General features: G+C 49.6%; 1 protein-coding gene across 1 annotated transcript; it reads left to right on the forward strand.

The window, feature by feature from the left end:
* The first annotated feature begins 261 nt into the window (after positions 1–261).
* On the forward strand, positions 262–13382 carry LOC130350006 (non-receptor tyrosine-protein kinase TNK1-like). Its single transcript, XM_056554861.1, has 13 exons — positions 262–574; positions 7136–7206; positions 8594–8815; positions 8905–9057; positions 9182–9459; positions 9561–9687; positions 9810–9956; positions 10797–10891; positions 11008–11172; positions 11257–11336; positions 11451–11845; positions 12574–12669; positions 12755–13382. Exons 1-13 carry the CDS (start codon positions 412–414, stop codon positions 12878–12880), a joined length of 2118 nt encoding a protein of 705 aa, XP_056410836.1. The 5' UTR covers positions 262–411; the 3' UTR covers positions 12881–13382.
* Positions 13383–14532: the final 1150 nt, after the last annotated feature.

The following is a 14532-nucleotide window of genomic DNA, read 5'->3' on the forward strand; positions in this document are numbered from 1 at the left end:
TCCTCCATATAGTCTTGGCATTCGTCTCCGGTCACAGTCTCTGATATCTCCTCACCGGTCACAGTCTCTGATATCTCCTCACCGGTCACAGTCTCTGATATCTCCTCACCGGTCACAGTCTCTGATATCTCCTCACCGGTCACAGTCTCTGATATCTCCTCACCGGTCACAGTCTCTGATATCTCCTCACCGGTCACAGTCTCTGAAATCTCCTCACCGGTCACAGTCTCTGATATCTCCTCACCGGTCACAGTCTCTGATATCTCCTCACCGGTCACAGTCTCTGATATCTCCTCACCGGTCACAGTCTCTGATATCTCCTCACCGGTCACAGTCTCTGATATCTCCTCACCGGTCACAGTCTCTACGTTGGTCCTGACAGCTGGTGGTCTCTTCTCTCCAGGTGCCGAGATGGTGACAGAGGAGGGGACGGAGTGGCTGCTCTCGCTCCTTCGCGAGGTCCAGCTGGAACAATTCTTCTCCAAGATCCGGGATGAACTCAACGTAACGCGACCCGGACACTTTGACTTTGTGAAACCCTTTGACTTGGATCAGATCGGGATGGGGCGACCAGGTAAGACTATGATGGGGGGCGCTGTGGGTGCCTGATAGGGTGCCCGTCACCATGGGGACTGTATGAAATGCTATCAAGCACCAGAGACACGATGGAGATGATTTATTAGTCCTTATTAGAGACTGTAGAACACGTGATAGATTTAGATATGTGATGGGAGTATCACACAGCAGGCTTAGATACATACTCATGAGGAGGGATGTAGCCCTGTGTAGTTCTATGTGTGAGTATCACACGACAGCTTAGATACATATTCATGAGGAGGGATGTAGCCCTGTGTAGTTCTATGTGTGAGTATCACATGGCAGGCTTAGATACATACTCATGAGGAGGGATGTAGCCCTGTTTGGTTCTATGTGTGAGTATCACACGACAGGCTTAGATACATACTCATGAGGAGGGATGTAGCCCTGTGTAGTTCTATGTGTGAGTATCACATGGCAGGCTTAGATACATACTCATGAGGAGGGATGTAGCCCTGTGTGGTTCTATGAGTGAGTATCACACGGCAGGCTTAGATACATACTCATGAGGAGGGATGTAGCACTGTGTGGTTCTATGAGTGAGTATCACACAGCATGCTTAGATACATACTCATGAGGAGGGATGTAGCCCTGTGTGGTTCTATGAGTGAGTATCACACGGCAGGCTTAGATACATACTCATGAGGAGGGATGTAGCCCTGTGTGGTTCTATGAGTGAGTATCACACGGCAGGCTTAGATACATACTCATGAGGAGGGATGTAGCCCTGTGTGGTTCTATGAGTGAGTATCACACGGCAGGCTTAGATACATACTCATGAGGAGGGATGTAGCCCTGTGTGGTTCTATGAGTGAGTATCACACGGCAGGCTTAGATACACGCTCGGTATGTGTCTGTAGTTTTGCGTGATCTGGCGGAGGAGGAAAGTGACTCTTTCGGGTCCGTTACATAAGATCCGGTGTTGTTCTTCCCCGTCTCTTGATACTTTCTCACGTGTCGCGTGTTGTGAGTCATAGGATGTGTCCCATGTGTCTTCTGAGCCCTGGTGGAATGAGGTCACTATTATTCCACATGGAATGAGGTGCAGAGATATCTCATCCTCCTGTCATCTCCCTCAGGGAGAATGAGATTATTGGAAGATAATCCACATCATCTCCTGTCCACCAGGTCCCATACCACATAATAACTTCCTATAGATAATCCCCATCATCTCCTGTCCACCAGGTCCCATACTACATAATAACTTCCTATAGATAATCCCCATCATCTCCTGTCCACCAGGTCCCATACCACATAATAACTTCCTATAGATAATCCCCATCATCTCCTGTCCACCAGGTCCCATACCACATAATAACCTCCTATAGATAATCCCCATCATCTCCTGTCCACCAGGTCCCATACCACATAATAACCTCCTATAGATAATCCCCATCATCTCCTGTCCACCAGGTCCCATACCACATAATAACCTCCTATAGATAATCCCCATCATCTCCTGTCCACCAGGTCCCATACCACATAATAACTTCCTATAAATAATCCCCATCATCTCCTGTCCACCAGGTCCCATACCACATAATAACCTCCTATAGATAATCCCCATCATCTCCTGTCCACCAGGTCCCATACCACATAATAACTTCCTATAGATAATCCCCATCATCTTCTGTCCACCAGGTCCCATACCACATAATAACCTCCTATAGATAATCCCCATCATCTCCTGTCCACCAGGTCCCATACCACATAATAACTTTCTATAGATAATCCCCATCATCTCCTGTCCACCAGGTCCCATACCACATAATAACTTTCTATAGATAATCCCCATCATCTCCTGTCCACCAGGTCCCATACCACATAATAACTTCCTATAGATAATCCCCATCATCTCCTGTCCACCAGGTCCCATACCACATAATAACCTCCTATAGATAATCCCCATCATCTCCTGTCCACCAGGTCCCATATCACATAATAACCTCCTATAAATAATCCCCATCATCTCCTGTCCACCAGGTCCCATACCACATAATAACCTCCTATAGATAATCCCCATCATCTCCTGTCCATCAGGTCCCATACCACATAATAACTTCCTATAGATAATCCCCATCATCTCCTGTCCACCAGGTCCCATACCACATAATGACCTCCTATAGATAATCCCCATCATCTTCTGTCCACCAGGTCCCATACCACATAATAACCTCCTATAGATAATCCCCATCATCTCCTGTCCACCAGGTCCCATACCACATAATAACTTTCTATAGATAATCCCCATCATCTCCTGTCCACCAGGTCCCATACCACATAATAACTTTCTATAGATAATCCCCATCATCTCCTGTCCACCAGGTCCCATACCACATAATAACTTCCTATAGATAATCCCCATCATCTCCTGTCCACCAGGTCCCATACCACATAATAACCTCCTATAGATAATCCCCATCATCTCCTGTCCACCAGGTCCCATATCACATAATAACCTCCTATAAATAATCCCCATCATCTCCTGTCCACCAGGTCCCATACCACATAATAACCTCCTATAGATAATCCCCATCATCTCCTGTCCATCAGGTCCCATACCACATAATAACTTCCTATAGATAATCCCCATCATCTCCTGTCCACCAGGTCCCATACCACATAATGACCTCCTATAGATAATCCCCATCATCTCCTGTCCACCAGGTCCCATACCACATAATGACCTCCTATAGATAATCCCCATCATCTCCTGTCCACCAGGTCCCATACCACATAATAACCTCCTATAGATAATCCCCATCATCTCCTGTCCACCAGGTCCCATACTACATAATGACCTCCTATAGATAATCCCCATCATCTCCTGTCCACCAGGTCCCATACCACATGATAATCCCCTATAGATAATCCCCATCATCTCCTGTCCACCAGGTCCCATACCACATGATAACCCCCTATAGATAATCCCCATCATCTCCTGTCCACCAGGTCCCATACTACATAATGACCTCCTATAGATAATCCCCATCATCTCCTGTCCCTCTGGTCCTATGTACAGTCTCCGCCATCTCCTGTCCCTCTAGTCCTAAGTAGAGTCTCCACCATCTCCTGTCCCTCTTGTCCTATGTACAGTCTCCACCATCTCCTGTCCCTCTTGTCCTATGTACAGTCTCCACCATTTCCTGTCCCTCTAGTCCTATGTACAGTCTTTACCATCTTCTGTCCCTCTAGTCCTATGTACAGTCTCCACCATCTCCTGTCCCTCTAGCCCTATGTACAGTCTCCACCATCTCCTGTCCCTCTAGTCCTATGTACAGTCTCCACCATCTCCTGTCCCTGTAGTCCTATGTACAGTCTCCACCATCTCCAGTCCCTCTAGTCCTATGTACAGTCTCCACCATCTCCTGTCCCTCTAGTCCTATGTACAGTCTTTACCATCTCCTGTCCCTCTAGTCCAATGTACAGTCTCCACCATCTTCTGTCCTTCTAGTCCTATGTACAGTCTTTACCATCTCCTGTCCCTCTAGTCCTATGTACAGTCTTTACCATCTCCTGTCCCTCTAGTCCTATGTACAGTCTCCACCATCTCCTGTCCCTCTAGTCCTATGTACAGTCTCCACCATCTCCTGCCCCTCTAGTCCTATGTAGAGTCTCCACCATCTCCTGTCCCTCTAGTCCTGTGTACAGTCTCCACCATCTCCTGTCCCTCTAGTCCTAAGTAGAGTCTCCACCATCTCCTGTCCCTCTAGTCCTATGTACAGTCTCCACCATCTCCTGTCCCTCTAGTCCTAAGTAGAGTCTCCACCATCTCCTGTCCCTCTAGTCCTATGTACAGTCTCCACCATTTCCCGTCCCTCTAGTCCTATGTAGAGTCTCCACCATCTCCTGTCCCTGTAGTCCTATGTACAGTCTCCACCATCTCCTGTCCCTCTAGTCCTATGTACAGTCTCCACCATCTCCTGTCCCTCTAGTCCTAAGTAGAGTCTCCACCATCTCCTGTCCCTCTAGTCCTATGTACAGTCTCCACCATCTCCTGTCCCTGTAGTCCTATGTACAGTCTCCACCATCTCCAGTCCCTCTAGTCCTATGTACAGTCTCCACCATCTCCTGTCCCTCTAGTCCTATGTACAGTCTTTACCATCTCCTGTCCCTCTAGTCCAATGTACAGTCTCCACCATCTTCTGTCCTTCTAGTCCTATGTACAGTCTTTACCATCTCCTGTCCCTCTAGTCCTATGTACAGTCTTTACCATCTCCTGTCCCTCTAGTCCTATGTACAGACTTTACCATCTCCTGTCCCTCTAGTCCTATGTACAGTCTCCACCATCTCCTGTCCCTCTAGTCCTATGTACAGTCTCCACCATCTCCTGCCCCTCTAGTCCTATGTAGAGTCTCCACCATCTCCTGTCCCTCTAGTCCTGTGTACAGTCTCCACCATCTCCTGTCCCTCTAGTCCTAAGTAGAGTCTCCACCATCTCCTGTCCCTCTAGTCCTATGTACAGTCTCCACCATCTCCTGTCCCTCTAGTCCTAAGTAGAGTCTCCACCATCTCCTGTCCCTCTAGTCCTATGTACAGTCTCCACCATTTCCCGTCCCTCTAGTCCTATGTAGAGTCTCCACCATCTCCTGTCCCTGTAGTCCTATGTACAGTCTCCACCATCTCCTGTCCCTCTAGTCCTATGTACAGTCTCCACCATCTCCTGTCCCTCTAGTCCTAAGTAGAGTCTCCACCATCTCCTGTCCCTCTAGTCCTATGTACAGTCTCCACCATCTCCCGTCCCTCTAGTCCTATGTAGAGTCTCCACCATCTCCTGTCCCTCTAGTCCTATGTACAGTCTCCACCATCTCCTGTCCCTCTAGTCCTATGTACAGTCTCCACCATTTCCCGTCCCTCTAGTCCTATGCAGAGTCTCCACCATCTCCTGTCCCTGTAGTCCTATGTACAGTCTCCACCATCTCCTGTCCCTCTAGTCCTATGTACAGTCTCCACCATCTCCTGTCCCTCTAGTCCTAAGTAGAGTCTCCACCATCTCCTGTCCCTCTAGTCCTAAGTAGAGTCTCCACCATCTCCTGTCCCTCTAGTCCTATGTACAGTCTCCACCATCTCCTGTCCCTCTAGTCCTAAGTAGAGTCTCCACCATCTCCTGTCCCTCTAGTCCTTTATACAGTCTCCACCATCTCCTGTCCCTCTAGTCCTATGTAGAGTCTCCACCATCTCCTGTCCCTGTAGTCCTATGTACAGTCTCCACCATCTCCTGTCCCTCTAGTCCTAAGTAGAGTCTCCACCATCTCCTGTCCCTCTAGTCCTAAGTAGAGTCTCCACCATCTCCTGTCCCTCTAGTCCTATGTACAGTCTCCACCATCTCCTGTCCTTCTGGTCCTATGTACAGTCTCCACCATCTCCTGTCCCTCTAGTCCTATGTACAGTCTCCCCCATCTCCTGTCCCTCTAGTCCTAAGTAGAGTCTCCACCATCTCTTGTCCTTCTGGTCCAATGTACAGTCTCCACCATCTCCTGTCCCTCTAGTCCTATGTACAGTCTCCACCATCTCCTGTCCCTCTAGTCCTATGTACAGTCTCCACCATCTCCTGTCCCTCTAGTCCTAAGTAGAGTCTCCACCATTTCCTGTCCCTCTAGTCCTATGTAGAGTCTCCACCATCTCCTGTCCCTCTAGTCCTATGTACAGTATCCACCATCTCCTGTCCCTCTAGTCCTATGTACAGTCTCCACCATTTCCTGTCCCTCTAGTCCTATGTAGAGTCTCCACCGTCTCTTGTCCTTCTGGTCCAATGTACAGTCTCCACCATCTCCTGTCCCTCTAGTCCTATGTAGAGTCTCCACCATCTCCTGTCCCTCTAGTCCTATGTACAGTCTCCACCATCTCTTGTCCTTCTGGTCCAATGTACAGTCTCCCCCATCTCCTGTTCCTCTAGTCCTAAGTACAGTCTCCACCATTTCCTGTCCCTCTAGTCCTATGTAGAGTCTCCCCCATCTCCTGTCCCTCTAGTCCTATGTACAGTCTCCCCATCTCCTGTCCCTCTAGTCCCAAGTAGAGTCTCCACCATCTCCTGTCCCTCTAGTCCTATGTAGAGTCTCCACCATCTCCTGTCCCTCTAGTCCTATGTACAGTCTTTACCATCTCCAGTCCCTCTAGTCCAATGTACAGTCTCCCCCATCTCCTGTCCCTCTAGTCCTATGTACAGTCTCCACCATCTCCTGTCCCTCTAGTCCTATGTAGTCTCCACCATCTCCTGTCCCCCTAGTCCTATGTAGAGTCTCCACCATCTCCAGTCCCTCTAGTCCAATGTACAGTCTCCCCCATCTCCTGTCCCTCTAGTCCTATGTACAGTCTTTACCATCTCCTGTCCCTCTAGTCCAATGTACAGTCTCCACCATCTCCTGTCCCTCTAGTCCTATGTAGAGTCTCTACCATCTCCTGTCCCTCTAGTCCCATGTACAGTCTCCACCATCTCAGTTCTTCTAGAGCCTTAGCCCCTCTAGTCCTCAGATTGGTGGGACGTGATCTTCTCCGTCATCCTGTTTCTCACTTTTCACCATTTTCGCTTTCATTTCAGCCCAACGAAGACTCTTTGAAGCTTTAAAGCGGAGAAAACCTCAGGTTCGGCCCAAGTCCTGGATGTACAAGGTGAGAGTCCCTGAGGGACCATGTCCTTTAAGTGCTACCCTAACTTCTGACACATGAGAGAAGACATGAAGTTGTGAGCGGTGGGGTGCTCCATCTACTAAGACCCCCACCAATCACCAGAACCAAGGGGCAGAGCACTGTGTCCATTGGCTTCTACTAGCCTTCCTTGTTCTGAGTGGCAGTCTTATAGGGGGGGCACTTCTGTCTCTTCTTTCTTACGATCGGTGGGGGTCTCAGCAGCCAGACCCCTACCAATCACAACTTCTGACATGCCTTCTCTGATTTGTCAGTAGTTGTTTGGTCCCCCGTGTGGGGACCTCCATATAAATACCATAACCTCCCATGACGGTCAGGACAGGTGGAGTTCTCCTTAAAGTGTGAGGGTATGTAGTGACCCCTGAGGACGCTGCTGCAGGTGGCTGTGATCCCACTGCAGGTGACCTTTGTATTGTAGTCACGGCATCATTTACACAGTGAGTCACGTGGCGGTGGCTGCGGGTGCGGCTAAATTCACCTCTGGTTGTTTACTCATTCTCATTAGATAAAGAGAATCACCGGGGCCGGGAGGTGGCGGAAGCTTCAGGGGAAGATCCCACAGAACTTTACATAAGAACTTTCCATGAGAACTTTCCATGAGAATGTTCCATTAACACCATCTAATATAACTTCACGAGAACCATCTATTAGAAATATCCAATAGAACTTTCCATGAGAACTAATTATTTGATCTTTTTATTAGAATGTTCTATGAGAACTCTAAGAATGTTCCACTAGAATCATGCCACAGAACTTTACATAAGATTTTTCTATGAGAACTTTGTATAAGAATGTTCACTTAGAATTGTCCAATAGAACTTCCCGAGAACCGTTCAGTAGTTTTCCAATGAACACTCTCTAATAGAACTTTCCATGAGAACTATTTATTTGATCTTTTTATTAGAATGTTCTATGAGAACAGAACTTCTCACTTTTCTGTGGCTTAGACTCATCAAGTCCAGAGTATAGAGAGTGAGAGAGAGTTCTTCTTTCCCCATGAGGTCCACTGGTTCACGTTGGGACCAGCACCATCATACCTTACATTGCGAAAGACCATTTTCCATGTTTGGAGTGGGATTTGGTGAAGGTGTTTTGGGATATTTTCTGGTCCTTTGGGCAGCAGAGGACAGAGTGTGTGTGTGAGGGGGCGGGGGTTCCCTTTAATGATGTGATTAATTGGAGCTCTGACATCCCCTGTAGAGTAGACTTTGTCACATGTTGGGTGGAGTTCCCCTTTAAAGCTATAATGTGAGCAGCGGGGGTGTTATCTGAAGAGAAGGGGCCATGTTACGATGTACATTAGGGTCTTCATCTCCGTTTGTCACTGAGCTCATACTCTTCTTCCTCACAGATGTTCTCCACAAGAAGCCCCGATGGCCCCGATTCTCCACCATTTCCTGAACCCATTATATCATCATCACATTCCCCCTCATCCTCCGCCCCCAGAGGGGATCCCGACTGTTCCCTAAAATGTCTGATCAATGAACGGGACCTGAGCCTGTACGAGCGCTTGGGAGACGGATGTTTTGGGGTGGTCAGAAGAGGAGAGTGGCGGATCCCCGGCGGGAGAGTGGTACGTGATTGTTCCTCCTGTCACCTGGAGCATTATGGGATAGATTTTGGGGTCCCCTCTCATATAATTGTACGGTATCTCCTCTACAGGTCAACGTGGCGGTGAAGTCCCTCCGCACTGACGCCGGTTCAGACCCCGATGCGCTTTGTGATTTCCTGCAGGAGGTGAACTCTATGTACGCCCTGGACCACCCACACCTTATCCGCCTGTATGGCGTCGTCCTGGCACAGCCACTCAAGATGGTGAGGAACTGACCGATCCAGCCATGATGTAGATTGACCCATGTAGTCATCCCGATTGGGTTGGTGGGAATCTTGGCAGGTCGGGACCCTCATCTATATCACCAATTGTTTCTATGGTTTCTAGATTACGGAGTTGGCACCTCTGGGATCCCTCCATGACACCCTGCGCTCACGTTATGGCTCCTTCCCTCTGCCGCTCTTGTGGTCATACGCCCTACAGATCGCATCCGGGATGAGCTACCTGGAATCCCGTAAGTTCATCCATCGGGACCTGGCCGCCCGGAACATCCTCATGACCAGCGAAGAGGTGGTGAAAATTGGTGACTTTGGCCTGATGAGGGCCCTGAACGGGCACAATGACCACTACATCATGTCTGCCCACCGCAAGATACCCTTTGCATGGTAAGACACCATAATAATGGAGGAGGTGCAGTGGGTGGAGCTTGAAGGAGGCATGAGTTATTGGGTCCTCCATGGTGACGCTTCCTTCCATTATTCCTCAGGTGTTCTCCAGAGAGTCTGAAGATCGGCACCTTCTCTCACCCGTCCGATGTCTGGATGTTTGGGGTCACCCTGTGGGAAATGTTCACCTATGGCCAAGAACCTTGGCTGGGACTAAGCGGCCGCCAGGTATCTCACTATTCCTACACCATGGGGGGGGGGGGGGGGGGGCTGCAGGGAGGTTGGGTAGTAACTTGTGGTCACTGAGGGGTCTCCGCTCTTTCTATAAGTGTCTTTTGTCTGTCACCTAGATCTTAAACAAAATTGACCGTGAAGGCGAGCGGCTGGAGCGGCCGGATGATTGTCCACAAGGGATGTACTCCATCATGATGAAGTGCTGGGCCCACAAACCCGAACAACGCCCAAACTTCAACAGCCTGATGACCCTAATCCAAGAGGTGAGTGAGACTGCAAATGTCCGACCTCACCTCCAGCTGCTCCTCTTTTCTACCCCTATACCATTCTTTCGCTCTGTACCTGCTCCTCTTCTCTACCCCTTTACCCTTCTTCCCCTCTGTACCCCCTTCTCTTCTTCACCCCTATACCCTTCTTCTGCTCTTTTCCTTTTCTCTACCCCTTTACTCTTCTTCCTCTCTGTACCTGTTCCCCTTCTCTACCCCTTTACCCTTCTTCCTCTCTGTACCGGCTCCTCTTCTCTACCCCTTTAACATTCTTCCTCTCTGTACCTGTTCCCCTTCTCTACCTCTTTACCCTTCTTCCTCTCTGTACCGGCTCCTCTTCTCTACCCCTTTACCCTTCTTCCTCTCTGTACCTGCTCCTCTTCTCTGCCCCTATACCCTTCTTCCTCTCTGTACCTGCTCCTCTTCTCTGCCCCTATACCCTTCTTCCTCTCTGTACCGGCTCCTCTTCTCTGCCCCTATACCCTTCTTCCTCTCTGTACCTGCTCCTCTTCTCTGCCCCTATACCCTTCTTCCTCTCTGTTCTTGCTGCTCTTCTCTACCTCTTTACCCTCTTCCTATCTGTTCTTGCTCCTCTTCTCTACGCCTGTACCCTTCTTCCAATCTGTACCTCCTTCTTTTCTCCACCTCTATACTCTTCCTTTGCTGTTATACTCTTCTCTTTTTTAACCCCTATACCCTTTCTCTCTGCATCTACTCCTCCCTTCTACCCCTATACCCTTCTTCCTCTCTGTGCCCTTCTTCCTCTCTGTACCCCATTTTTTTCTCTGCCCCCCAGTCATCTTATGTGACCTGACAGAGACTTTTTTGGCCCTACAGGTGAAGCCGGTGGAGGTGCGTGTTCTGCAGGAGGTGATGGATCCTACCCTGTTGCGCCTGGATGCGGGAGACGTGGTGGCGGTCATTGAAGGCGGGTAGGTGCCAACTCCTAGATTATTCTATAGTTTATTGGGTATAATGACGATCTGTGGGGTGACTCTGAGTTAACCCTTCATTTTCTCACTTTCACCCCCTTTCTCTTGCACCTTAGGCCCGACTCTCAGCTGTGGAGGGGGCAGAACCGCCGAACCTTGAAGGTGGGACAGTTTCCATCATCGCTGGTAGGCCCGGAGGACGCAGCTCAGGTGCGGAGCTGCGTACAGTTGGCGAGCAGTCTGGTGAAGATTTCTTTGGGGGATGCAGAGGCAGATAGCGAGTAAGTATCTGGTGGTCTCAGGGACAAGTTGGGGGTCTCTGCTTTTTGCGGCCTCAGTCTCCTCACTTTTCGTGTTTCTTCCAGGAGACGGATTAGAGCAAAGGAAGCTGCGCGGCGAGGAGGAGGCAGAGCAGGAGATGGAGTCAAGTTACTGCGCATGCAAGGTAAATGCCCCCTCCCCCGTATAGCTGGACCTCCTTGTGTTGGCTCCTCCCACCATTGGAGTTTACTGGGCCACCCCTAGATTAACCTTCTTCTTTGGTGTTTCTCATCCTCAGGTCTCTCAAAAAGTCTTGAGTCTCTCTCAAATTTCAATCCGCAAACCAGTCGCCAGAACCTCCCTGGGCCTAAGAGCCGTGTGCGTGATCTGGAGAGTTCTCCACCCCGGGAGGCGTCCCCTAGAAGAATGAGCGACCTCCCGCCCCGGAGGATACTCGCCAACCTCCGCCCACCAGTCCTGCCCAAGCCCAAGCTACCCCCTACCAAGGAACGAATTCTTCCTCTGCCCAACACGGATTACCCCTCCCCCCAGATGAATCGGGCCGGCAAAGAGAAGTTCTCCTCCTCTCCAGTCTTGGCTGGGGATGTGGTCCATCGTCTACCATCAGACCCCAAGGTGGTGGCACCGAAAGGAGGCATAACCGAGAGCGATCTCCAGAGGAAGGTGAAAGAGGTGAGAAGATCCCCAGTGACTACTACATGCAGCTCTGAGGGTGACTGGAGGATAAGACCTGATGTAACAGCAGAATAATGAGTGCAGCTCTGGAGGATAAGACAAGATGTAACAGCAGAATAGTGAGTGCAGCTCTGGAGGATAAGACAAGATGTAACAGCAGAATAGTGAGTGCAGCTCTGGAGGATAAGACAAGATGTAACAGCAGAATAGTGAGTGCAGCTCTGGAGGATAAGACAAGATGTAACAGCAGAATAGTGAGTGCAGCTCTGAAGGATAAGACATGATGTAACAACAGAATAGTGAGTGCAGCTCTGAAGGATAAGACATGATGTAACAGCAGAATAGTGAGTGCAGCTCTGGAGGATAAGACATGATGTTACAGCAGAATAGTGAGTGCAGCTCTGGAGGATAAGACATGAAGTAACAGCAGAATAGTAAGTGCAGCTCTGGAGGATAAGACATGAAGTAACAGCAGAATAGTGAGTGCAGCTCTGGAGGATAAGACATGAAGTAACAGCAGAATAGTAAGTGCAGCTCTGGAGGATAAGACATGAAGTAACAGCAGAATAGTGAGTGCAGCTCTGGAGGATAATACATGAAGTAACAGCAGAATAGTGAGTGCAGCTCTGGAGGGTAAGAGATGAAGTAACAGCAGAAAAGTGAGTGCAGCTCTGGAGGTGACTGGAGTAAAGGTTGTAACCAGTATCTTGTGATATAATGTTTAGGTGGAGGAGCGGGTCCATGGTGTTACGACAGAGGAGAGCCGGGACGCTCTGCGGCGGTATAGCGGTGATGTTGCCCGCGCCGTACAAGCTCTGAAGGTGAGTAAAGCGGCGGTGTTCTCTGTGAGCAGAGATGATGGTGGTTATCCTCCATCTCACCCGTCTGACCCTCTGTTCTCTGCAGGTGGAGCAGCTGTATAACGTGAGCCGGCACAGTAAGGACGACTGCCGCCGAATCCTGGAGAAGTGTCAGTGGAACCTGGAGGCCGCGTCTCGCTACGTCCTGCGCAGAGCGTTACACCCACAGTGAGCCGGGCCCCAGCGAGAACTACTTGTTTACTGGAATATATTGTCCATGAGGACCGAGGACGCTCCGCCCAGCTGTGAAGGACAATGGAGGTCGCCATATTGAGGACCCCGGGGACGCTGGACGTTCTCTGGGGGGTCGTGCGTTATAGTCACGGACGGAGCTGTCACAGAACAATGTCGCGGATCGGATTCTGCAGACGTTCCGCTCAGTATTATCTTCGGACTCAGGAAGTGTTAACCGCGGATCACAGCCGCCATCTTGGAGATGTTACTGCTGAAGATGGGATCGGGTCCGCGCCAAAATTATCTATAGTGTTACTGTGGAGAGGATCTGTATAAACTAGGACTGGAAAGAGGACTAGAACTCCCAGCATGGCCTCAGAACACTGCGAGCTGATGTGTGGTCTGTGGAATGTGACGTATGTGGACGCACCGGTCAGACGTGTCTCCCGTGTTATCAGGTGCTCGGGCGCACGTCTCACCACCGCATATAATAAACCTATTATCACTAAGATGCCGCTTGTCTCCACCTCCTTCTCTACCTGCTGCGCCGTCTGGGAAAGTGAGAGTTAAAATGGGGAATTCAGGGTAACCACACCCTATAGGGCGCAGCACTGAGCAACCTGCAGCTTAACCCTGTAGTGTACAACATCAATCCTCAATCTGCTTTTATATATATATATATATATATATATATATATATATATATATATATATGGTGTGTGGGTATAGGGTATATGGACAGTCCTGAGGTGTGGGTATAGGGTATATGGACAGTCCTGAGGTGTGGGTATAGAGTATATGGACAGTCCTGAGGTGTGGGTATAGAGTATATGGACAGTCCTGAGGTGTGGGTATAGGGTATATGGACAGTTCTGAGGTGCGGGTATAGGGTATATGGACAGTCCTGAGGTGCGGATATAGGGTGTATGGACAGTCCTGAGGTGTGGGTATAGAGTATATGGACAGTCCTGAGATGTGGGTATAGGGTATAAGGACAGTCCAGAGGTGCGGGTATATGGACAGTCCTGAGGTGCGGGTATAGGGTGTATGGACAGTCCTGAGGTGTGGGTATAGGGTATATGGACAGTCCTGAGGTGTGGGTATAGGGTATATGGACAGTTCTGAGGTGTGGGTATAGAGTATATGGACAGTCCTGAGGTGTGGGTATAGAGTATATGGACAGTCCTGAGATGTGGGTATAGGGTATAAGGACAGTCCAGAGGTGCGGGTATATGGACAGTCCTGAGGTGCGGGTATAGGGTGTATGGACAGTCCTGAGGTGTGGGTATAGGGTATATGGACAGTCCTGAGGTGCGGATATAGGGTGTATGGACAGTCCTGAGGTGTGGGTATAGGGTATATGGACAGTCCTGAGGTGTGGGTATAGGGTATATGGACAGTTCTGAGGTGCGGGTATAGGGTATATGGACAGTCCTGAGGTGCGGATATAGGGTGTATGGACAGTCCTGAGGTGTGGGTATAGGGTATATGGACAGTCCTGAGGTGTGAGTATAGAGTATATGGACAGTCCTGAGATGTGGGTATAGGGTATAAGGACAGTCCAGAGGTGCGGGTATATGGACAGTCCTGAGGTGCGGGTATAGGGTATAAGGACAGTCCTGAGGTGTGGGTATAGGGTATATGGACAGT

This window comes from Hyla sarda, unplaced genomic scaffold (genome assembly GCF_029499605.1).
Source record: "Hyla sarda isolate aHylSar1 unplaced genomic scaffold, aHylSar1.hap1 scaffold_931, whole genome shotgun sequence".
Lineage (NCBI taxonomy): Eukaryota > Metazoa > Chordata > Amphibia > Anura > Hylidae > Hyla > Hyla sarda.